The sequence below is a fragment of the Erinaceus europaeus genome, chromosome 2, assembly GCF_950295315.1.
Source record: "Erinaceus europaeus chromosome 2, mEriEur2.1, whole genome shotgun sequence".
In the NCBI taxonomy this organism is placed as follows: Eukaryota; Metazoa; Chordata; class Mammalia; order Eulipotyphla; family Erinaceidae; genus Erinaceus; species Erinaceus europaeus.
In genome coordinates, this window is record NC_080163.1 from 140,007,040 (window position 1) to 140,032,611 (window position 25,572).

General features: G+C 45.5%; 1 protein-coding gene across 3 annotated transcripts; it reads right to left on the reverse strand.

The window, feature by feature from the left end:
- Positions 1-6: 6 nt before the first annotated feature.
- Positions 7-24,764, reverse strand: NUTF2 (nuclear transport factor 2). 3 transcript variants are annotated; one of them, XM_060185299.1, is made up of 6 exons: positions 24,616-24,635; positions 12,806-12,897; positions 9,773-9,900; positions 5,935-6,006; positions 5,758-5,856; positions 7-1,726 (listed from the first exon to the last, which is right to left on the reverse strand). In XM_060185299.1, exons 3-6 carry the CDS (start codon positions 9,869-9,871, stop codon positions 1,613-1,615), a joined length of 384 nt encoding a protein of 127 aa, XP_060041282.1. In that variant the 5' UTR covers positions 9,872-9,900; positions 12,806-12,897; positions 24,616-24,635; the 3' UTR covers positions 7-1,612. The 3 variants fall into 3 exon arrangements, with proteins under 3 accessions (XP_060041282.1, XP_007517783.1, XP_016041314.1); XM_007517721.3 differs by lacking the exon at positions 12,806-12,897 and having other exon boundaries at positions 24,616-24,764; XM_016185828.2 differs by lacking the exons at positions 12,806-12,897; positions 24,616-24,635 and adding an exon at positions 24,150-24,592.
- Positions 24,765-25,572: the final 808 nt, after the last annotated feature.

The following is a 25,572-nucleotide window of genomic DNA, read 5'->3' on the forward strand; positions in this document are numbered from 1 at the left end:
CAATGGTTTACAAACACCTCTTTATTGCAGATATTTCAGGCACAGGTACATGGAAGAAGCTGTATTGCAGGTATTATACAGGTGGCTTAAGGGCAGCAGGCATCTACCCCTTCCCCACAATATACAGCAGTCTAGAAATCAGTCTCACTAACATCTCCTGAGTATGTTGTCATCTCAACCAGCATATCATCCAGGCCTGTGTCCAGTGTAGCTAGGCAACTTATGGGAGTCCAAGGACATTCACGGGCTCCCAACTCAATAGTACAGGGGAGAGGCTACTGCTTACAAATCAGGCTTAGCTGTGGTGCCTTCAAAAAATCCTAAAACCCCTAACAGTATCAGCCCAAGGCTTAAGTTTTGGTTATTTAGCCTGTGGCTGCTACATTGCCACCAGGTTAATACCCCAGGTCTCAGGGCTGAAGAGCTAGATTCACACCAAACAAGGCCGTTGTCCCCAAAATGGAGCAGAATCTGCCCCAACAGCTAGGACTTCCTGGGATTTGGCAACAGTGTTAAGGGGTGTGTGTGTGGTTCGAAATAGGCAGAAAAGGATTCCATGCACCCTGTATAAGTCTGATGGGTGAGAATTCCTAGAGGATGATCCATCAAACTGACTCAGACTGCTTCTTTTACAGCTCTAAATCTAGACTGACCCAACTGGGACTAGCTCTGTTGGCACTTGCCTTTGGGCAATACTAGGTAAAATAGTATCTGAGCAGTTCTCTTCTTAACTTGGGGTTCATGAGGTCACCCTGGGCATGTTCCTGACCCTTCTGGGGATAGAGCAGATCCCTCTTCCTCAAAACTGCTCATTCTGGTCTTGGTGAATCCTCAGTCCAGAGAGCCAGAACCCCGCCATGGCCTCTTTATCCTTTGTGGGTCATCTCTATTACTCCTTGAGCCCTGACCCTACCCTGTACAGCATCACAGTAACTATCAGAACTGACTGCAGAGGTATCAGTGCAAGGGAAACTTCAGGCCAGACCTGAGCTCTCCCTGTCTGCAGCTTACTTTCCCAACAACAGGTGGGCTAAGGAAGGGAACATTATGCCCTACAGGGTTTCTGAGAGAAATTAGCTGGGAGCACAGCTTCAGCAGTTTTCTCCTTTCCATAGGTATTTGCTGAATTGGGGTAGAGATGAGAGGGTAAGGCAAGAGAGCCAGTGGGGCAGGGTAGTTAACTGATGCCCAGCCAACTATTAACTAATTAAAACAATTTAAACTGTTAAGAAAATTTTTGTGGTTTTATTGTATCATGAGGCATTGAAACATCTGAACAAATCAATATCTGGGCGGTGAGGCAGCTGCTTTCTCCTTCACTTCTTTGGGTTACTAGAGCAACTTGTCAGTAGATTAAAAAAAAAAAAAAAAACCTTTTGCATTACTTAAGTCTTTCCAAGGCATGCGCTGGTACAACACAAACTTCTCCTGTCAGATGCAACTAGTCTAGCATCCAAACATCATGCACAACACCTCAGTGGCAGCAGCGCACTGCGCCCACTCCCACCATGGCTCTGCTTATTTGTGTATGATATTTGGAGCATCTGGAGGAGTGTGAATATTATCAGGAACTGGAGGGAGGAGGAAACAGCATGAGTGCCTGCCTGATAAGTCAGCCGAAGTTGTGCAGGGCAAGCCTGAACATATCATTGGTGCAAACCCAAGCATCGTTGATGTTCTTTAATAGGAACATCTGGTGGAACCCCATGATGGGATCTTCATCAGCCTGTGAAGAGAGAGAGAATGATTCAGTAAACAGGTCAAGGAATAGGAAGGTAGTTCAGCAACAGAACACAACAAAGTGGTGATTTCAGAATAAGGGCCTCCTTGGCCCCACACCTACGGACATCTAATCTTTGACAAAGGGGCCCAGACTATTAAATGGGGAAAGCAGAGTCTCTTCAAAAATGGTGTTGGAAACAATGGCTTGAAACATGCAGAAGAATGAAACTGAATCACTGTATTTCAACAAATACAAAAGTAAATTCCATGTGGATCAAGGACTTGGATGTTAGACCACAAACTATCAGATACTTAGAGGAAAATATTGGCAGAACTCTTTTCTGCATAAATTTTAAAGACATTTTCAATGAAACAAATCCAATTACAAAGAAGACTAAGGCAAGTATAAACCTATGGGACTACATCAAATTAAAAAGCTTCTTCACAGCAAAAGAAACCACTACCCAAACCAAGAGACCCTTCACAGAATGGGAGAAGATCTTTACATGTCATACATCAGATAAGAGTTTAATAACATATATAAAGAGATTGCCAGACTCAACAACAAGACAACAAATAACCCTATCCAAAAATGGGGGGAGGACTTAGACAGAATATTCACCATAGAAGAGATCCAAAAGGCCAAGAAACACATGAAAAAATGCTCCAAGTCTCTGATTGTCAGAGAAATGCAAATAAAGACAACAGTGAATATCACTTCTCTCCTGTGAGAATGTCACACATCAGAAAAGGTAACAGCAGCAAATGCTGGAGAGGGTGTGGGGTTCAAAGGAACCCTCCTGCACTGCTGGTGGGAATGTCAATTGGTCCAACCTCTGTGGAGAACAGTCTGGAGAACTCTCAGAAGGCTAAACATGGACCTACCCTATGACCCTGCAATTCCTCTCCTGGGGATATATCCTAAGGAACTCAACACATCCATCCAAAAAGATCTGTGTACACATATGTTCTTGGCAGCACAATTTGTAATAGCCAAAACCTGGAAGCAACCCAGGTGTCCAACAACAGATGAGTGGCTGAGCAAGTTGTGGTCTATATACACAATGGAATACTACTCAGCTGTAAAAAATGATGACTTCACCGTTTTCAGCCGATCTTGGATGGACCTTGAAAAAATCATGTTGAATGAAATAAGTCAGAAACAGAAGGATGAATATGGGATGATCTCACTCTCAGGCAGAAGTTGAAAAACAAGATCAGAAAAGAAAACACAAGTAGAACCTGATATGGAATTGGCATATTGCACCCAAGTAAAAGACTCTGGGGTGGGTGGGTGGGGAGAATACAGGTCCATGAAGGATGATAAATGATAGTGAGGGTTGTATTGTTAAATGGGAAACTGGGGAATGTTAAGCATGTACAAACTATTGTATTTACTGTTGAATGTAAAACATTAATTCCCCAATAAAGAAATAAATTAATTGAAAAAAAATAATAAGGGCCTCCTTAAACTGCAGAACAATCTATCAGTAACAGAACAGAGGGGAGCTGGGCGGTAGCACAGTGGAATAAGCGCACATGGTGCAAAGTGCAAGGGCCAGCCTAAGAATCCTGGTTCGAGCCCCCAACTCCCTGACTGCAGGGGGTAGCTTCGAAAGAGGTGAAGCAGGTCTGCAAGTATCTATCTTTCACCCCCCCTCATTTTTCTCTGTCCTATCCAACAACAACAGCTATGACAATAATAACAATAACAACTACATGGGCAAAAAAGAAAAAAAAAAAAAGGGAAAAATGGCCTCCAGGAGCAGTGGATTCATAGTGCAGGCACTGAGCCCCAGCAATAACCCTGGAAGCAAAATAATAATAATAATGTATGGGGCCCAAGTCAAGGGACAGCCTATCTTTCCTGCTTTGAGGAGAAGAGCTTTGGAACCCCAGAACCTGGTTTCATTCAATATACTGGAACACGAAAAGGAGAATTCTTAGGGGGCTGTGGTGCTACAGGAAAGCTCGATAGGTTGTTTTTCTTTTAAATTTTTATTATCTTTATTTATTGGACAGAGACCATCAGAAATTGAGGGAAGAGGGAGATAGAGAGACAGACACCCACAGCCTTGCTTTATCATTCACAAAGCTTTGCCCCTACAGGTGGGAAGCAAGGGCTCGAACACAAGTCCTTGCACATTGTGAGATGTGTGCTCAACCAGGTGTGCCACCACCTGGTCCCAGGTGATAGGCCATGATAAGAGTAGGGAAAATGAAGAGGATTACCTGGTTCATTGATAAGCAAATGAAGTAGTCAATAGTCAGCCTAGGGAGTGGCAGCACAGATTCAAGTAGGGTTCTGCTATTCAGCACCCAGCTAGCCTTTGCAGGGTCAGCAGGGCCAGATGCCTACAGAAGATCCACCTACACTTTAGGCAGTAACATGGCCAGGTGGTTTGGCACTACAGTTTTATCTTGCTCCTATACTTTTCCCTCTCTCTCTCTTTTTTTTTTTTAACCAGAGCACTGCTCAGCTCTGGCTTACAGTGGTGCAGGGGATTGAACCTGGGACTTTGAAGCCTCAGGCTTGAGAGTCTCTTTGCATAACCATTATGCTATCTATAATCTTCCCTTTAATCTCTTTTTTAAAAGATTTTTTAATATTTATTACCATGATTGTTATTATATATATTTTTTGCCTCCAGGGTTATGGCTGGGGCTCGGTGCCTGTAGTCCGAATCCACTGATCCTGGTGGCGATCTTTTTTCCATTGTTGTTACTGGATAGGACAGAGAAATGGAGAGAGGAGGGGAAGACAGAGGGGGAGAGAAAGATAGAAACCTGCAGATCTGCTTCACCGCTTATGAAGTGTCTCCCCCCCACATGTGGGTCGCCGGGGGCTCGACCAGGATCCTTGTGCTAGACCTTGAGCTTTGCACTATGTGTACTTAACCCGGTATGCAGTAGCCCAGCCCCCTATTATTACTATTTTTAATTTGATAGGGCAGAGAAATTGAGAGGGATGGGGAGATAAAGAGGGAGACACCTACAGCACTACTTCACTGCTTGTAAAGCTTTTTCCCTGCATGTGGGGACCAGGGGCTTGAACCTGGGTCCTTGTGCACTGCAGTCAGTATGTGCAGCTCAACCAGGTGCACCACCACCCAGCCCCTTCTAAAGTATGTATATATATTACAATAATATATATTAGTAATATACATTATATAAATTATATATATATTATTTTAAATCAGAGCACTGCTTAGCTCTCTGTAGTACCAGTGATTGAACATGGGAGCTCAAAGCCTCAGTCATGAAAATTTTTTGCATAAACACTATGTGATCTCTCTGGTATCTTCTATTTTAATAGAGCTGATCCCATAGATCAGTGATCTCCAACACAGCTTTCTGTAATACTAGAAATGTTTCACCTGCACTTTCTAATAAGCAACCCACGGGAGTTGGGCGGTAGCACAGAGGGTTAAGCGCAGATGGCACAAAGCACCAATAAGCAACCCACAAAGGACAATGAACTCTTAAAATATGGCTATTGCTGTGGCACCATATATGCCATAACAGTGCTTTGGTTCTACTATAAAACAAAAAAACAGGGAGTCAGGTGGTAGCGCAGTGGGTTAAGCGCACGTGGTGCAAAGCGCAAGGACCAGTGTGAGGATCCCGGTTCGAGCCCCCGGCTCTCCACCTGCAGGGGAGTCACTTCACAGGCGGTGAAGCAGGTCTGCAGGTGTCTATCTTTCTCTCCTTGTCTTCCCTTCCTCTCTCCATCTCTCTGTCCTATACAACAACAACGGATGACATCAACACTAACAATAATAACCACAAGGCTACAACAAGGGCAACAAAAGGGGGGGGGGTTGGCCTCCAGGAGCAGTGGATTCATGGTGCAGGCACTGAGGCCCAGCAATAACCCTGGAAGCAAAAAAAATTAAATAAATACATCACCACATGTGTCTAGTGGCTACTGTACTGAACTACACAGCTCTAGAGTCACTTAGCCTGGGAGTCCCTTGATAAACAAGTCATATCACATGGAAGAGGTGGACTTCCCCTCTCTAACATCACTGTTACCTTCAGCTGGCCGACAACCATGCTGATGATGCAGCTATCTGGCGTGGGTTGATGATCCTGCGCAGTGATGCTGTGTTGGATTTTCTGGAACGGAAGGCTCTGAAAGAGAAAGTAGAAATGGGGCATGGCCAGTAGGGCTGGGAAGATGCTTACAGACCACCTCTGGCTCTGACTTACCGACAACTTTTCCACAATGGCAGCTTTTCCCTGGAATTGCTGTCCTTCCCATGTAAGGCATGATGCGTCAATCTGGAAACCAGGAAAACTGGTATCAGCTCCTTGGAGCATAAGGAATATCTATCTCTAAGAACCTAAAAGGGGTCTTGCTTGGGGAAATGAGCCCATATTTCAGTTTCCCTGTCTAAAAAGGGAACTAAGGATAGTTTCTGAAGCTTCCAAACTTTACAGGATTGGGAAGTCGGACGGTAGTGCAGCAGGTTAAGGGCATGTGGCGCAAAGTGCAAGGACTGGTGTTAAGGATCCTGGTTCAAGCCCCCGGCTCCCCACCTGCAGGGGAGTCACTTCACAGGCGGTGAAACAGGTCTGCAGGTGTCTCTCTTCCTGTCCCCCTGTCTCCCCTCCTCTCTCCATTTCTCTCTGTCCTATCCAACAATGATGACATCAATAACAACAACAATAACTACAACAACAATTAAAAAACTTTACATGATTAATAACTTCTTTAATATATCCCTATCCCATCACCCCAGGTTCTCAGTCTATCTAAAAAAAAAAAATAAAAAGTACATCTCCCAGGTTTTAACCAAGTCATATGGCTTCTATCTGAATCACACTCCCCCCTCCATCTGTAGTCAAGATCCAGCCAAAAGCCACCTTATTGCTTTGTCAGTCCATACTATACCCATCAGAGAAGCCATTAGAAGAAAAAAGCTAGGGGTCGGGCGGTAGCACAGTGGGTTAAGCACACGTGGCGCAAAGTGCAAGGACCAGCTTAAGGATCCTGGTTCAAGTCCCCAGCTCCCCACCTGCAGAGGAGTCACTTCATAGGCGGTGAAGCAAGTCTGCAGTGTCTATCTTCCCCATCTCTCTCAATTTCTCTCTGTCCTATCCAACAACGAACTATATCAACAACAGCAATAATAACCACAACCAGGGTACAACAAGGGCAACAAAAGGGGGGGGAAAGGCCTCCAGGAGCAGTGGATTCATGGTGCAGGCACTGAGCCCCAGCAATAACCCTGGAGGCAAAAAAAAAAAAAAAAAAAGCTAGGGACATCATATGCTCACAACCATTCTAGAGCCCAGGCTGAAGCCATTGGGGGAGAGAGGAGTGAACCCATGGGGTCTGGGAGGGATGAAGGCTGACTGAGTGATTTGCCTACAGTTCAGTTTAGTCTTTGCTGGAGGACTCCTATCAGTCCTGTCCAGTTAGACTCTACTAGGCATAGGCTGATTAATCACATTTCTTTGATAAAGTCTTGGGAAAGGGAGCTGAGCAGTGGTGCACCTGGTTGAGTGCACCTTGTATTCATTACCCTAACACTCAGCTGGAAAAACAAAAATGGGGTGGTCCAGGAGGTGGCACAGTGGATAAAACACTGACTCTCAAGCATGAAGTCCAGAGTTCAATCCCTGGTAGCACACATACCAGAAATGATGTCAGGTTCTTTCTCTTCCTTTCTCATGAATAAATACTTTAAAAAAAAAAAAAAGGAAAAACAAAAATGGGGGTGTTGGGCCATAGTGCAGAGGGCTGGGTACACATGGCAAAAAAACCACAAAGACCAGCATAAGGATCCCCACCTGCAAGGGGGTTGTTTCACGAGAGGTGAAGCGGGTCTGCAGGTATCTGTCTTTCTCCTTCTCCTCTCCATTTCTCACTGTCCCATCCAACAACAATGACAGCAATAACAAAAATACTAATAACCACAACAACGATAAAACAACCAGGGCAACAAAAGGGAAAAAATAGCCTCCAGGAGCAGTGGATTCGTGGTGCAGGCACTGAGCCCTAGCAATAGTCCTGGAGGAAAAAAAAAAAAAAAAAAAAGAGTGGTTGGGTGATGGCGCACCTGGTTGAACATACATGCTACAGTGCTCAAGGATCTAGGTCAAAAGGGGAAAGCTTTGCAAGTGGTGAAGCAGGGCTGTAGCTGTCTTTCTGTCATTCTTTCTATCTCCTCCTCCATTTCTTTTTTTTATTTCAATTTTTTTAATTTATTTTTTTCCCTTTTGTTGCCCTTGTTGTTTATCATTGTTATTGGATAGGACAGAGAGAAATGGAGAGAGGAGGGGAAGACAGAGAGGGGAAGAGAAAGACAGACACCTGCAGACCTACTTCACCGCCTGTGAAGCGACTCCCCTGCAGGTGGGGAGCCGGGGGGCTCGAACCGGGATCCTTATGCCAGTCTTGCACTTTGTGCCACATGCGCTTAACCCGCTGCTCTACGCCCGACTCCCCCTCTTCTCCATTTCTAACTGTCTCTAATAAATAAAGAGATAATAAAAATTTTTTAAAAAAAAGAAAAACAAAAATAGTGAATAAAGATCGACCTGCCAACACCTATGTTCAGCAGGGAAGCAATTACAGAAGCCAGACCTCCCACCTTTTACACCCCATAATGACCCTGGGTCCCTACTCCCAGAGGGATAAAGAATAGAAAAGCTATCAGGGGAGGGGATTGGACATGGAGTTCTGGTGGTAGGAATTGTACTCCTCTTACCCTATGGTCTTATCAATATTTCCCATTTTATAAATAAAAATTTTTAAAAAATAATAATCCCTACATAGAATTTTTCAAAGAAAACAGCTTCCCTGGGTCCATCCCCTTTATTTCATGTTTGCTATGAATATGTCACAATGTGCAAGGATCAAAGTTCAAGGCCCCAATCCCCACCTGCAGGAGGAAAGCTTCACAAGTGGTGAATCTGTGTTGTAGGTATCTCTCACTCCCTCTTTACATCTTCCCTATCCCTCTCCATTTCTGTCTCTGACAATAATAATAATAGTAATAATAATAATGTCAGGTTGCTCTTGGTGTATATGAACACCATTAAAACAGCAAATGCTAGTGCTCAGGAGATGACACAGTAGGAAAGGAGCATGATGCCTTACCATGCATGAGGCTCTGGGTTTGATCCTTGGCACCACATAGAGAGCACCATGGACAGCATGGTAAAAAAAATGTGCTTTGATATCCTCCCACATCCTCCAAAATACAAAATAAAAACTTAGCCAGGGAGTTTGCTCAATGATACCGCATGCTCAAGACCTTGTATTCATTACCCCGACCCTCAGCTAGAAAAATAAAATAATTCCTACACGAGCCCCTGGCTCCCCACCTGCAGGGGAGTCGCTTCACGGGCGGTGAAGCAGGTCTGCAGGTGTCTGTCTTTCTCTCCCCCTCTCTGTCTTCCCCTCCTCTCTCCATTTCTCTCTGTCCTATCCAACAACAAAGCAACGTCAACAATGGCAATAATAACCACAACGAGGCTGCAACAACTAGGGCAACAAAAAGGGGGAAAAAATGGCCTCCAGGAGCGGTGGATTCATGGTGCAGGCACCATGCACCGAGCCCAGCAATAACCCTGGAGGAAAAAAATAATAATAATAATTCCTACATAGAAGGATTTCTCAAATGACATAGCCTCTTTGCACCAATCTCCTTTACTTCATATGTTTGCTATGAATATTCAGGGGCACTTGGCCTTCAAAAGGAAGCTCTATACTATGATGTTCATAGCAACTGCCTCCAGAGGGCACCATAAGCCCTTGCATCTGTATGCTGTTACCTGACATTCCCAAGACTGGAATGGTTAGCTCAGAATGCCCTGCCCAGGGTACAAGATCCCCATTACTGTGGAAGATACTAGAAGAGAATGTGTTGACCAGGTAGTTCAGTGAGTCTCTCTGCCCCTCAGACTCACTGAAGCTCAGCTAGAAAGGTGCAATCAAATACAGCAAGGGCTGCCAGAACTCGTGAATTAGACACACTGGCCTAATATCTCAGCTGATTCCTGTGGTCCCATTCCAGCCCCAGAGCTGGAGACTTACATAAATTGCGCCTAGTTGGGTCCTGTCATTATCAAATAACTGGTAGTAATGTTGAATGAAGCTGGATCCAATCTGCTCCCAAATTGGCTTGTCTCCCATTCTGGAGTGTCACCCAGCCTCGTTGAGACCTGCAAGATAAGTGAGACCATTGATTGGTACCAGTACCGTGAAAGCAGGGAGTAGCCTGCTGATGTTTCCTTACTGAGTCACTTTGTCCCTGCCTCCCTCCTCAAGTAAAGTAGGGTGTCCTTTACTGAAGTCTGTTCTTCCAGGGAAATGTGGAGAGGCCTCAGGGAATTGGTAGCAGATACCAACTAGTGCAGGGAGCCCAGAGTTGACTAAGACTCAACTCTTTCATTGAGGGGCTTGGTTAATGACATGGAGGGGTGTGGGAGTGGTAGAGGACACAGGATTAGATGCTAAGGATAGAGCAAACTCTTTAATGCCCAGTGAGAAGATGGGCTTGTAAGAAGCAGCTAAGCATTCTTTATACATCTTTTCACTTGATTTTCTCAATAACTAAAAAAATCAGTAATTATCCTTCTCACAAGATTAGGAAGCACTTATGTCTGTATATAAAACATTTGCTATTACAACCCTCAGGCCTCCTTCTTGTCCTGCTGAGTCTCAATATTCAGTCCCTCAACATTGCTCCAAAGTTTTACTGGCAGGTAAGGAAAGCTATATATTTATTTATTTATCTATTGGGGGTAGTTCCTCAAGGTCCCACTTGCAACGAAAATAGCCAAGTGACTCCTCCTTAACTAAGGAGAGAGTCTACATCTTTGAAGCCAGATGGCACCTGGCCTGACTCTTTCTGGGTCCCTTTTTTGTTTTTAAGGTGACCCCATTCACTTGAGAACTAGAGACATGGATTTAGAGGACCACAGGTAGATATAGGCAGGGAAAAGGGAAACTGTGAGGAAGAAATATGTCATCTCTTAATACGGCCAATGTTCATCTGTTCTAGTCACTGTAAACTCATTCAAGGTCAGAGAAGCCAGAGGGAGGGAAGTGTAGGGGGATAGTGGCTTCTCCCCAATCCAGCCAAATCACCCAGTCTGTGACCAACACTCCAGCCAATGAGGGGCCAGGAAGTTTAGCAGCTATATTTTAGGTCTCCTAGGAGGTAGTGGTACTAAAAATAGAAGCTCAGTGTTGCAATGACTAAGAAATGTCCATGGAAGTCTAAAACTAGCAAAGGAGAAAGACTAGATCATGACCTGCCCACTACACAGAAACACAAGGTGTGTCCCAGTAGACGCTCTGCCTAGAAACAAATCAACAAGTGGAAGTGGAAAAGATAAAGCGCCAAGTCTTAGCTGCTCTGTCTCAGTCTCATTTCCAAGGGGTCAGTCCATGGCCAGACTTATACACAAACTTGGATTGTCAATAATTTCAAATTGTCCATATTCCCTGAGGTTAAAGCCTATTTGCTTATACAGCAGAAAAGCTTTTATTTGTATTCTTAAATTGACGACCAGTATTTCCAGGGACACAACTTTAGTGTTGCAGTTTCTGGTTGATAATATCTAATCACTTTCACTAACTCGTTTTAGGTACAGAAATGCACTAAGGGCTTTGCATGCATGCCTTCCAAACATGCAAGTCATACTCAGGTTTCTCTTCAAATCACATAAATCTTTCGCCTTTTACCAAACACTCAAGTCAGAGATAGCCAAAATGAGGTTCAGAATTTAGTTAAACTGCTCAAGATTATAAACCTAGGGCAGGGGGGCAGGTGGTAGCGTGCGGGTTAAGAGCACATGGCACAAAGCACAAGGAACAACTTAAGGACCCCAGTTCAAGCCCCCGGTTCCCCACCTGCAGGGGAGTCGCTTCACAGGTGGTGAAGCAGGTCTGCAGGTGTCTATCTTTCTCTCCCCCTCTGTCTTCCCCTCCTCCCTCCATTTCTCTCTGTCCTATTCAACAACCAACGACATCAACAACAATAATAATAACCACAACAAGGCTACAACAACAAGGGCAACAAAAGGGGGGGTGGCCTCCAGGAGCAGTGGATTCATGGTGCAGGCACTGAGCCCCAGCAATAACCCTGGAGGCAGAACAAACAAACAAACCTAGGGCAAGGGAGATAGCAGAATGGTTATGTAAGACTTTCATGCTTAAGGCTCTGAGATCCCAGGTTCAACCCCTCCACTCCACCACCATAAACCAAAGCTGAGCAGTGCTCTGCTTTAGGAAAAAACAAATAAGACAACAAACAACAAATCAGATGATACCAGTGAAAAAGCTATTCCTGGACATGTTCCTCAAAAAGAGCAAGATTAGCCTCTAGATTTCTACATCAAACTCATGAATCCAAACAGGGGTTTTTCATGAGGCATGATTCTACCAAACTTTCAAAGGCACATCCTTCTTTTATCATCTAAGCAAAGCTGACCTAAATCCTGACCAAGCTGAACCTGGGGCAAGGACAGGAGCAGGGCAACTATGGAGAAGAGTAATATACAGAAAATGTTTACCTATGAGGATCCACTGCTGAGGCCTGCAGGGAATGCAAGCAGATGTGACAAACTCATGATGGGGTCCTTGAAATCAGCCCCCAGCCCCAACTGTTGCCATTATTCAAACACTTCAGGCAACAAACAGTCCTCAAGCATAGATACTAGGAAGGAAGGCTTCTTCAGACAGGAAGAAAACAATAGCAAGCAGCTGTGGTTATGCTACTCAGGCCTAGAACACAAACATGTCTTACACTGGGAGGAAGGATGAGATGGGAGAACTGCCCCATCTCAAATGCATGAAGTCCAGTAGGGGTAGTCAGCATATTTATTATGCTAACAGACTCAAGCCTGAGGCTTTGAGATCCCAGGTTCAATCCTTCCCACACCAGAAACCAGAGTTAAACAGCACTCAGTGGGGAAAAAAAAAAAAGTATTAAATACATGAGGCCTTCAGTGAGAGGCCCACTACTGCTTATAAACAGAAAACATTTCAGGCCTCAGGCAGTAGTGCACGAAGTTGAAGGCACATGTTACAAGGACTTGGTCCAAGCCCCCCAATCCCTACCTGCAGAGGGGAAGCTTCACAAGCAGTGAAGCAGTACTGCAGGTGTCTCTCTTTCTCTTCCTATCGCCACTTCTGCTCTCAATTTCTCTGTCCTATCAAATTAAAAAAAAAGGAAAAAATGACAAGGAGTGGTGGTTTCACTGTGTAGGCACCAAGTCCTAGCAATAACTGGTGGCAATAAAAAAAATAATAATATACTGGACACAGAGAAATATAAAGGGAAGGGGGAAATAGAAAGGAAGAGAGACAGGAGTCGGGCAGTAGCGCAGCAGGTTAAGCGCATGTGGCACAAAGTACAAGGACCAACATAAGGATCCCGGTTCAAGCCCCCAGCTCCCACCTGCAGGTGACTCGCTTCACAGGCAGTGAAAGCAGGTCTGCAGGTGTCTCTTTCTCTCCCCCCCTCTGTCTTCCCTTCCTCTCTCCATTTCTCTCTGTCCTGTCCAACAATGGTGACATCAATAACAACAATGACAACAATAAAACAACAAAGGCAACAAAAGGGAAAATAAATTAATTAATTTTAAAAAAAGAAAGGAGGGAGTCGGGCTGTAGTGCAGCAGGTTAAGCGCAGGTGGCGCAAAGCACAAGGACCGGCATAAGGATCCCAGTTCGAACCCCGGCTCCCCACCTGCCGGGGAGTCGCTTCACAGGCGGTGAAGCAGGTCTGCAGGTGTCTATCTTTCTCTCCTCCTCTCTGTCTTCCCCTCCTCTCTCCATTTCTCTGTCCTATCCAACAACGACAACAACAATAATAACTACAACAATAAAACAACAAGGGCAACAAAAGGGAATAAAATAAATATTTAAAAAATAAAAAAAAATTTAAAAAAAAGGAAGAGAGACAAAGAGACACCTGCAGCATGGTTTCACCACCTTGCAGGTGGGAACTGGGGACTTGAACTTGGATGCTTGAACACTGTAGTATGTGTGTGCTCAACCAGATGTACCACCATCTGCCCCCTCTATTATATCTGTATATATATATTAATAAAAAATAAAACATTGAAACATTTACCAAATGTTCCAATTACTAAGTAACATATCACTATCTTACTTCAATCTTTCCTCACCCACTCCCTCCCTACCTCTGCAGCTACACTGAGACGATTCTCACCCAAGGGCTTTGAAACCCTGGGTCACTCCCCATTAAATCTTGTTCCCTCCCTTCCTTTGCACATATGTGTCAGTCAATTCAAATGTCATTTATTCAGGCTAAAATTGCCGCCCAGTTACTCATTTCATCATCCTATATTATTTTCATGTCCCTGCATGAGGTCACCACACTTTTTTTTTATGGCTCATCTCCTTGACCAAGGAGAGGCACCCTGCTCCCCAGTATCTGGTTCACCCCTTCCTGACAACTTGTTGGTTAAGTTCAAGGTGCATAGGAGCCTGGGCTGAGAGGCCAGTCCTTCTTTAGAGGAGTGAGTACTGGGCAAACCTTACTGAATTTAAGTGGCCAAGTGACCTACTTCCCCTCCACACACACCACCTGTCTGAGAGTTGTCAGAAAACAATTCTTAGTCACCAACCCAACTATCAGTCTGACGTGTGTGGACGTGTGTGGTAAGTAGATAATGGCCCCAAACCCTTCTCACTCCCAAGGTCCTGGTCACTTGAAGAGCAAATGTGGCTGAAAAAAGGCACAGTCAGTCACACCCTCAAAGTACTGGCCTGTCGCCTGCTTCCCTCTTCTTCGTGCTATGATCCTCTCACCCTGTCTCCTCATCAGTAAAGCAGTCCCCACTATCTATGAATGTTCCATGATCTCCCTAGTGGATTACTGAAACTACAAATAGCATGAAGTCTACATATAACTTTTTTTTTTTGCCCCCAGAGTTATCGCTGGGACTCGGTGCCTGCACTACGAATCCACTGCTCCAGGAGGCCATTTTTTCCTTTTTGTTGCCCTTGTTGTTTATCGTTGTTATTGCTATAGGATAGAACAGAGAGAAGTCGAGAGAGGGGAAGACAGAGGGGGAGAGAAAGATACCTGCAGACCTGAATCTCTATCTGTGAAGCGGGGGACGCCCCCCCCTGCAGAGGGTGGTGACGGGGGCTCAAACTGGGATACTTACGCCAGTCCTTGTGCTTCACGCCATGTGCGCTTAACCCACTGTGCCTCCACCCAACTCTCTATACCCCCCCTTTTTTTAACCTGAGTGCTGCTCAGCTCTGGCTTATGGTGGCACTGGGGATTAAATCTGGAACCTTTGGTGCCTCAGGCATGAAAGGCTTTTTTTAAGATAAAGATTTTAGTTATTCATGAGAAATTACAGGTGAGAAAGAAACCAGACATCCGTGTGGTACACTGCTTGAAAGGCTTTTTACGTGGTCTGGGAAATAACCAAATAACCAAATAACCCCATCCAAAAATGGGGGGAGGACTTGGACAGAATGTTCACCATAGAAGAGATCCAAAAGGCCGAGAAACACATGAAAAAATGCTCCAAGTCTCTGATTGTCAGAGAAATGCAAATAAAGACAACAATGAGATATCACTTCACTCCTGTGAGAATGTCATACATCAGAAAAGGTAACAGCAGCAAATGCTGGAGAGGGTGTGGGGTCAAAGGAACCCTCCTGCACTGCTGGTGGGAATGTCAATTGGTCCAACCTCTGTGGAGAACAGTCTGGAGAACTCTCAGAAGGCTAGAAATGGACCTACCCTATGACCCTGCAATTCCTCTCCTGGGGATATATCCCAAGGAACCCAACACATCCATCCAAAAAGATTTGTGTACAAATATGTTCTTGGCAGCACAATTTGTAATAGCCAAAACCTGGAAGCAACCCAGGTGTCCAACAACAGATGAGTGGCTGAGCAAGTTGTGGTATATATACACAATGGAATACTACTCAGCTGTAAAAAATGGTGACTTCACCGTTTTCAGCCGATCTTGGGTGGACCTTGAAAAAATCATGTTGAGTGAAATAAGTCAGAAACAGAAGGATGATTATTGGATGATCTCACTCTTAGGCCGAAGTTGAAAAAGAAGATCAGAAAAGAAAACACAAGTAGAACCTGAAATGGAATTGGCGTATTACACCAAAGTAAAAGACTCTGGGGTGGGTGGGTGGGGAGAATACAGGTCCATGTAAGATGATGAATGACATAGTGGGGGTTGTATTGTTAAATGGGAATCTGGGGAATGTTAAGCATGTACAAACTATTGTATTTACTGTTGAATGTAAAACATTAATTCCCCAATAAAGAAATAAATTATAAAAAAAAAAAAAAAGATAAAGATTTTAGTTATTCATGAGAAATTACAGGTGAGAAAGAAACCAGACATCCGTGTGGTACACTGCTTGAAAGGCTTTTTACGTGGTCTGGGAGGTGGCACAGTGGATAAAGCATTGGACTCTCAAGCATCAGGTCCTGAGTTCAATCCCCAGTAGCACATGTACCAGAGTGATGTCTGTTTTTTTCTCTCTCTCCTCCTTTCTCATTAATAAGTAAGTAAATTCTTTAAAAAGAGGGGGGGAGAGTCAGGCAGTAGCACAGGGGTTAAGCGCATGTAGCACATGTGGCGCAAGTGGCGCAAAGCGCAAGAACCAGCATAACAATCCTGGTTTGAGCCCCAGGCTCCCCACCTGCAGGGGAGTTGCTTCACAGGTGGTGAAGCAGGTCTGCAGGTGTCTATCTTTCTCTCCCCGTCTTCCCCTCCTCTGTCCATTTCTCTCTGTCCTATACAACAATGACAACATCAGTAACAACAACAATTATAACAATGAAAAACAAGGGCAACAAAAGGGAAAATAAATAAATAAATACTATAATTTTTTAAAGGCTTTTTTACATAACCATCATGCCATCTCTCCATCCCATAACTGCTTTTTCCTATATTTAAATTCATATGTATAAAAATGTTGAATTAGTGGTCCAGGAGGTGGCACAGTGGCTAAGGCTTTGGACTCTCAAGCATGAGGTCCCGAGTTCGATCCCCGGCAACACATGTACCAGAGTGATGGCTGGTTCTTTCTTGCCTCCTGTCTCTCTCATGAATAAATAAATTCTTTAAAAATAAATAAACAAACAAACAAAAATGTTGAATTCATAAACTAGACATACTAAGAGACTAACAATAATAAAGTAGAACAATTAGAGGGTTGGGCGGTAGCACAGCGGGTTAAGGGCATGTGGTGCAACACGCAAGGATCTGCATAAGAATCCCAGTTCAAGCTCCCAGCTCCCCACCTGCAAAGGAGTCACTTCACCGGCAGTGAAACATGTCTGCAGGTATGTGTCTTTCTCTCCTCCTGTCTTCCCCTCCTCTCTCCGTTTCTCTCTGTCCTATCCAACATCGACATCAATAACAACAACAATAATAACTACAAGGGCAACAAATGGGAAAATAAATATTTAAAAAAATAAAATAGAATTAAACAAAATGCTGTAATGTAAGTGATATGACTATTTCATTTTATCTTAAAATACATTATACAAAGACCCCACCAATGTGTCCTGGAGCTCAGCTTCCCCAGAGACACACCTTACTAGGGAAAGAGAGAGGCAGACTGGGAGTATGGACCAACCAGTCAACGCCCATGTTCAGCGGGGAAGCAATTACAGAAGCCAGACCTTCTACCTTCTGCAACCCTCAATGACCCTGGGTCCATGCTCCCAGAGGGCTAGAGAATGGGAAAGCTATCATGGGAGGGGGTGGGTTATGGGGATTGGGTGGTGGGAATTGTGTGGAGTTGTACCCCTCCTACCTTATGTTTTTGTTCATTAATCCTTTCTTAAATAAAAAATTTAAAAAAAAAAATACATTATACAATGACTATTTCAGAGACAGAGGGGAAGAAACCACAGCACCAAAGTGTCCCCTACAGCAGTGGTGACCAGGGTTGATTGAACCCAGGTTGCGCATATGGCAGCCAGGCGAAATAGCTCAGCTGATAGAGCACCAGAGATGCATTCCTGAGGCTCCCAGCGAAGTTCCCACTTGCCATATGTACTTGAATGGTGCTTTACGTTCCTTCTTTTTCTCTCATGTAATCTCTTTAACTCATATGAAATAATTAAAATAAGTCTTTTTAAAAAATGTGTAGAGGGTAGGGGCTGGATGGTGGTGCACCTGGTACAGTACACAATATTACCATGCTTGACGACATGGGTTCAAGCCCCCCCCATCTGTAGTGGGGAAGCTTCATAAGCAATAGAACAGTGTGGCAGGTGTCATTGTGCAAGGACCTGGGCTCAAGCCCCCGGTCCCCACTGCAGGGAGAAAGTCTCACAAGTGGTTAAACAGTGCTACAGGTGTCTCCTTCCTTCTCCCCTTCATCTCTCGTCCTCTTTATCTCCCCCTTTCCTCTTGATTTCTGTCTCTATCCAATAAATAAAGATAATTTTAATTTTTTTAAAAAAAAAAAGCAGCAAAGGAGGTAGCATAATGATAAAACTGACTCTTTTAAAAAAAAACTCTCTTTTCTTTAATTTTTTTTAAATTTATTTTCCCTTTTGTTGCCCTTTTTTTTTTTCATTGTTGTTGTAGTTATTATTGTTACTGATGTCATCGTTGTCGTATACGACAGAGAGAAATGGAGAGAGGAGGGGAAGACGGGGAGAGAAAGACACCTGCAGAACTGCTTCACCGCCTTTGAAGCAACTCCCCTGCAAGGTGGGGAGCCAAGGGCTCAAACCAGGATCCTTAACCAGTCCTTGAGCTTTGCGCCTCCAGGGTTATCACTGGGGCTCCGTGCCTGCACTACAAATCCACTGCTCCTGGCAGCCATATTTTTTCCGCTGTTGTTATTGTTGCTGTTGTTGGGTAGGTCAGAAAGAAACTGGGGGAGGAGGGGAAGACAGAGAGGGGAAGAGAGATACCTGCAGACCTGCTTCATCACTTGCTAAGTGATGCCCCTGCAGGTGGGAAGCCAGGGGCTTGAACCGGGATCCTTGCATTTTGACTATGTGCGCTTAACCCGCTGCACTACCATCTGACCCCACCAAGTAAATTTTTTTAAAAATTCTTTTTTTAATTGCCACCAGGATTATCACTGGAGATTGGTGCCATCATTATGAATACATAACTCCCAGAGGCTAACCTGTCTCTGGCATCACAGAGTACCTGAGCTGGGGAAAGACTCATGAAAAGTAGAATAGAGGGGAGGGGGTGGGATATGGAGATTGGGTGGTGGGAATTGTGTGGAGTTGTACCCCTCCTACCCTATGGATTTGTTAATTTATCCTTTCTTAAATTAAAAAAAGAAAGAAAGAAAGAAAGAAAGAAAGAAAAGAAAAGAAAAGAAAAGAAAAGTAGAATAGTACTATGGTGTCTCTCCTCTCAAAAAAAAAGTGTGGGGGCCAGGCAGTGGTGCACCTGGTTGAGCACACGGTACAATGCACAAGGACCCAGATTCAAGCTCCTGGTCCCCACCTCCAAGGGGAAAGCTTTGCAAGGAGTGAAGCAGTGCTACAGGTCTCTCCCCCTTTCTTGATTTTTGACTGTCTCTATCCAATAAATAAAGATAACAAAACAAAAAAGGAGGGGTCACACTGTAGCGCAGCAGGTTAGGCGCACATGGCTCGAAACTCAAGGACCGGCATACGGATGTTGGTTTCAGCCCCGGGCTCCCCACCTGCAGGGGGGGGGGGTCACTTCACAAGCAGTGAAGCAGGTCTGCAGGTGTGTCTATCTTTCTCTCCCCATCTCTGTCTTCCCCTCATTTCTCTCTGCCTTATCTGGCAACATCAATAACAACAATAATATTAACCAAAACAATGATAAAAAAGGGCAACAAAAAAGGAAAATAAATAAATAAAATATTTATTTTTTAAAAAGTGTGTGTTTGTGGGCACCTGCTGAGAACGGTGGAATTGTGCAGACACAAAAGTTCCATGGGGGAAGGGAGAATTCTATAATTCCTCCAGTTTACTGAAGCAAAAAATTCTTAGTTCCTAGGCATTTTGGATACACCCCTCTCCTGAAGGACTTTTACACAGCAAACTCCCCCACCACACACACACACACACACACACACACACACACACACACACACACACACCTTCAGTTTGGAGGCTTTTGGTGTAGGCACACTGCTGGTACTAGTAATAAATATGGAGTAAGGTAAGGGCTGTGAAGGGGTTTTGGTCATAGCAAGTTATCTGGCAGTGGAAGTTATCTATGGCCCTCTTATGTATCTTTTAACTGTCCACTAAGTCATTTCCCCTTGCTCCAAGAAAAGAATGGAAGCCCAGAAAGAACAAAATGTTAAGATTTCCAGACACTGGGAAAACACCCAGCAGATTCCTGGGGGTCAGAGAAGGCACTGGATGTATAAGATAGCAGCTAGACTCTATAGTCATGGACATCTGGAGGTGACAGCCCCATTCAAAGAATCCCAAACCTTGATGGGTCTAATACCCAGAGGTAGACAGATTCTTTTTTTTTTTAATTATCTTTATTTTATTTATTGCAGAAATGGAGAGAGAAGGGTAAGATAGAGAGGAAGAAAGACACCTGTAGCCTTACTTCACCACTCGCAAAGCTTTCCCCTGCAGGTGGGGACCAGGGGCTTGAACCTGGGTCCTTATGCACTGTTAACGTGTGCACTCAGCCAGGTATGCCACTGTCTGGCCCCTGGTAGACAGATTCTTTTTTTTAATATTTATTTATTTATTCACTTTTGTTGTCTTTGTTTTACTGTTGTAGTTGTTGTTGTTATTGATGTCATCATTGTTGGATAGGACAGAGAGAAATGGAGAGAAGAGGGGAAGACAGAGAGGGGAAGAGAAAGACACCTTCAGACCTGCTTCACCGCTTGTGAAGCGACTCCCCTGCAGGTGGGGAGCCGGGGGCTCGAACCGGGATCCTTACACCAGTCCTTGCTATTTGTCACCACCTGCGCTTAACCTGCTGCGCTACTGCCCGACTCCCGGGTAGACAGATTCTTACCTGTCCTTTTTAATCAGCAAGAATGACTTGACATGGAGCTCAGCTTCCCCAGAGACCCACCCTACTAGGGAAAGAGAGAGGCAGACTGGGAGTATGGACCGACCAGTCAACGCCCATGTTCAGCGGGGAAGCAATTACAGAAGCCAGACCTTCTACCTTCTGCAACCCACAATGACCCTGGGTCCATGCTCCCAGAGGGATAGAGAATGGGAAAGCTATCGGGGGAGGGGGTGGGATATGGAGATTGGGCGGTGGGAATTGTGTGGAGTTGTACCCCTCCTACCCTATGGTTTTGTTAATTAATCCTTTCTTAAATAAAAAAAAAATTTTTTTTAATTAAAAAAAAAAGAAAAAATGAAATAAAATAAAGGAAAAAACAAAACCAGAAACAGGATGGCAATTTTATATCCTGGGCCTAACTCAACACTCCTAGCAACCTAGCATCCTTCTTGTTGCTGAAGTCAGATTTGGAGAGGGGGAGAATGAATGAATGAATGAGTATCTAGGCCCCTGCCCATAGGCAATTTCACTATTCCAGACCACTTATCTCTTTCTTTCTCTAATTTTAAAGATGAATTCATTTAATAGAGAAAGAACCAGATGCTGGGGATCAAACTAAGGACCTCATGGTTGAGTGTCCAGTGTTCTAATCATTGCACTACCTCTCATGCCAAATCAGACCGTTTTTTCATTCAGAGGGAGACAGCAAAGTACCAGAGCTTCTCCCAGTGCCATGGTACTTATCATGTGGTGAGGTCAAACCTGAATTGCATATAGCAAGGAAAAAACCTTACCCAATTAACTATCTCTCTGGCCCCAAGGTTTTTGTTTGTTTGCAAGAACTATGCTTCTTTTTTTTTTTTTTTCCTCCAGGGTTATTGCTGGGCTCGGTGCCTGCACCATGAATCCACCACTCCTGGAGGTCATTTTTCCCCCTTTTTGTTGCCCTAGCTGTTGCAGCCTCGTTGCGGTTATTATTGCCATTGTTGACGTTGCTTTGTTGTTGGATAGGACAGAGAGAAATGGAGAGAGGAGGGGAAGACAGAGAGAGAGGAGAGAAAGATAGACATCTGCAGACCTGCTTCACCGCCCGTGAAGCGACTCCCCTGCAGGTGGGGAGCCGGGGGCTCGAACTGGGATCCTTACGCTGGTCCCTGCGCTTTGAAGAACTATGCTTCTGACGTTATATTAGGTCAAAAGAGTCAATAGTTAGCAAACTATCTCTTCCCCAAGTCCTAAGGTCTTCTCTAGAATGAGGACTTAAATTATCATCACTTGAGGGTCAAGAGGTGGTACAGTGAATTAAACATTGAGCCTTCAGGGATAAGGTCCAGAACTCAATCCCCTAACCACGTGTATCAGAGTGATAGTCTGATTTTCCTTTTCTCCTCCTCTCTCATATAAAGTATTTAAGCTGGGTAGACAGAATAGTAGTTATGAAAGGGACTTTCATGTCTGAGGTTCAATCTCCAGTACAAGACTGAGCTGAGCAGAAGTCTGGTGAAAAATAATAGTAAGTAAGGGCTAGATAGCATAATGGTTATGCAAAGGCATTCTCATGTCTAAGGCTTCAAAATTCCAGGTTCAATCCCCTGAACCACGAGCAGTGCTTTGGTAAAAAAATAAAATAAACAAAAATCATTGGGGACTGGGTGGTAGGGCAGCAGGTGCAAAGATTCCAGTTCGAGCCTCCAGCTCCCCACCTACAGGGGGTCCCTTCAAAAAAAAAAAAAAAAACAACGAGCTAGGCATTGGTGCACCTGGTTAAAAACACACACTACAGTGTGCAAGGACCCTGGTTCAAGCCTGTGGTCCCCACCTGCAATGGAATAACATCACAAGTGGTGAAGTAGAGCTGCAGGTCTCTCACTGTCTCTCTACCTCTCCCTCCCCTCTCCATTTTTCTGTCTCTATTAGTAATAAAAACGTTAAGAGGCTGGGTGGTGGCACACCTGGTTAAGCGCACATAGTACCAGCAGTGAAGCAGGTCTACAGGTGTCTATCTTTCCTCTATCTCCCCTCCTCTCTCAATTTCTCTGTCTTAGCCAATAAAATGGAAAAAAATGGCCACAGGAGCAGTGGGTTTGTAGTACCAGCACTGAGTCCCAGTAATAAGCCTGAAGGCAAAAAAAAAATTAAATTTTAGGGAGTTGGGCGGTAGCGCAGCGGGTCAAGCGCAGGTGGCACAAAGCACAAGGACTGGCGTAAGGATCCTGGTTCAAGCCCCCGCCTCCCCACCTGCAGGGGAGTCGCTTCACAAGCAGTGAAGCAGGTCTGCAGTTGTCTGTCTGTCTGTCTTCCCCTCTTCTCTCCATTTCTTTCTGTCCTATCCAACAACGACATCAATAACAACAATAATAACTACATGGGCAACAAAAGGGAATAAATAAATACTTTTTAAAAATAATAAAATAAGTGGTCCGAGAGGTGGGACAGCGGATAAAGCATTGGATTCTCAACCATGAGGTCCTGAATTCGGTCTCCGGCAGCACATGTACCAGAGTGATGACTGTTTCTTTCTCTCCTCCTATCTTTCTCATGAGTAAATAAATAAGTTCTTAAAAAAATAAGTAAAATAAATTTTAAAGAGATTAAAGTTTTATTTAAAGTAACAAAAAATAAGTAAGTTATATTTACATACACACACTCAACTGAAGTGACTTTATAAAGCCTGTCAGAAGAGTACTTCTCCTACAACTCATTCAGGTCCCTAGAGCCATCATTAATGGCAATTTCCCAAGGCCTATCCAGCTTCCTGCCTGTTTGTTAAGTAGCTCCAGCTGTTGAAAAGTGAACAAGCAAGAGAGAAGTTCCAAGGGTCCAGCTCTAGCTCTCCTTAACCCAAAGTTTCAAAAGGATCCCACATACCCCAAATATGCTCTGCCCCTAATGTTGCTTCTAGTCCAGCCTCAGTCACTATGGACTGCTGACCCATATACTTCACTTAGTCCTTGAAAAATCCCAATGTATCCCCATCATGATGGATATGAAGGACTTTCCATCCTCCATCTGAATAGTTCTTAAGACTCTGGGAAGGGGGCAGATGTAAGCTTGAGACTGTGCCTTAAAAAGTCTAATACTTTGGAAGCTCACTCATCCCAAAGGCATCAGATATCCTCGGCTTCCTTCTCCCCATCTTCCACTACCATCCCCAGCCCAACCACACACAGCCTGGGGCCCGATCACGATCACTGATAGAGAAGGGCGGTGGCTGCTTCTATGGAGCCAGACTCCTCTTCGCCTCAGGCCCAGGTCCTTCAAAAATCCACCCGCGGGTTAAAGTTCCACGTGGAATCCCTTCCTCGATCCTGGCCTTGGCGCGGGGGAACCCAGGCCCATTCCACGGGGGGCGGGGGCAAGTGTTTCGAGCCCTTTCAGGGGGAGGACAGGCGCGGCCGGCGACAGGCTGAGGGTGCAGCGGCGGGGGGCGCCCTTACCCGGTGCGGACTCCGCGGCGGGCCGGGAGACTTCCGCTCGTCCCCAGGTCCCTCGCCGGCACGGAGCAGAAAGAACGTTAGTCGGGGGGTCGGGCGGCAGAGACTGAGCGACCCGGGCAAGCCGGTCTAGGCCAGACAGGGCGGGGCCCGGAGAGCCCCATCCGAGAGGTCCGGATCAGAGATCAAAGGCCCCAGCCCCTGCGCCGCCCGGTGCACCAGACCGGGACACGGTGCAGCCGGGACAGGCGTCGGGCTGCGTCTCCGCGTTCTCCCCGGCCGCCGCCTCAGAGGACCGGCGGGAGGCGGAGTCGCGCGCGACACATGGCCCCGGCCCCGCGCGGCTTCGGGCCGCGGGGGGTGGGGAGAGGAGTGGCCGCCCGGGGACTCGCAACCGGGAAGCCAAGCGACCCCGAGCGCCGCTCCAGCGGCCCAGCTCCCGCGCCGGCACTCTAATCCCAACACTCACCCGAGGGGCAGGCTCGATGGCGGCGGCGGCGGCGGCGGCGGCGGCGGCAACCCAGCGCGGTCTGCGACCGACTGTCCCTTCCCCCCTGCCTTCCTCGCCACCCCGCTGCATTCTGGGAAACACAGTCCGGCCGCGTTCCTTTCTGGTATAGGGGCGCTAGGAGAAAACTACGACTCCCGGCGTGCTATGGGGCCGAATCCCAGACGCGGCTGCAGCGCGGGAGGTGAGGCTAAGCCTGAAAGGGAGGTTGCCGGGGCAAGCCCCTGAGAATTGTGGTCTAGCGGAAGCCTCTGGAACACCCGTAGTTGGCGCCAGGCGAGGGTATGGGCTCATTTGTCTCTAGGTCTCAACTAGTTCTGCTCCGCCCAGGTCGCGCGACCAGCTGTGGCTGACCGCGCCTCCCCGGGATCCAGGCCTGGCCCTGAGCTGGCCCAGCCGCCCTTCTCTAGGCCTAGGCTCTTCCCGCTCATGAAACACCCGCCTTTTGAGGCTCTGGCCGCCCCTACAGAATGGTGGTGCTCTATGGCCACTTGGAACAGAAACCATAGCTTCTGAAGTGCTAACAGTCTTGCACTCTGTTCTGTGCAGCCCAGGTCCAAAGCAGGTTTCAGACAGGCAAGATTTTCTCTGGACCAAATATTCATATTCTCAAGTAGGGTTCCATTGGCGATGAGATTAAATCACACTTCTGTACACCTGAGGTCTCTAAGACATTTCCTCCCTCAAGCAGTATAGCTAAGAATTTTATTTTTACTAATAAAAGGAGAATGACGGACTCATCTAAAGTTTCCATGTGGCTGAAGTGACCATTTTATCAATAACTTCCCTCCTGTTATTTTTCTTTCAGTAATCATTTCTTCAGTTCCTGAGCAATGCAAACATTTGAAGGTCTGTCTCTAGTTCAAGATTGTTGAGTAAATAAATGTTCTCAGCTAACCCAGGAGACCACAGACAGGG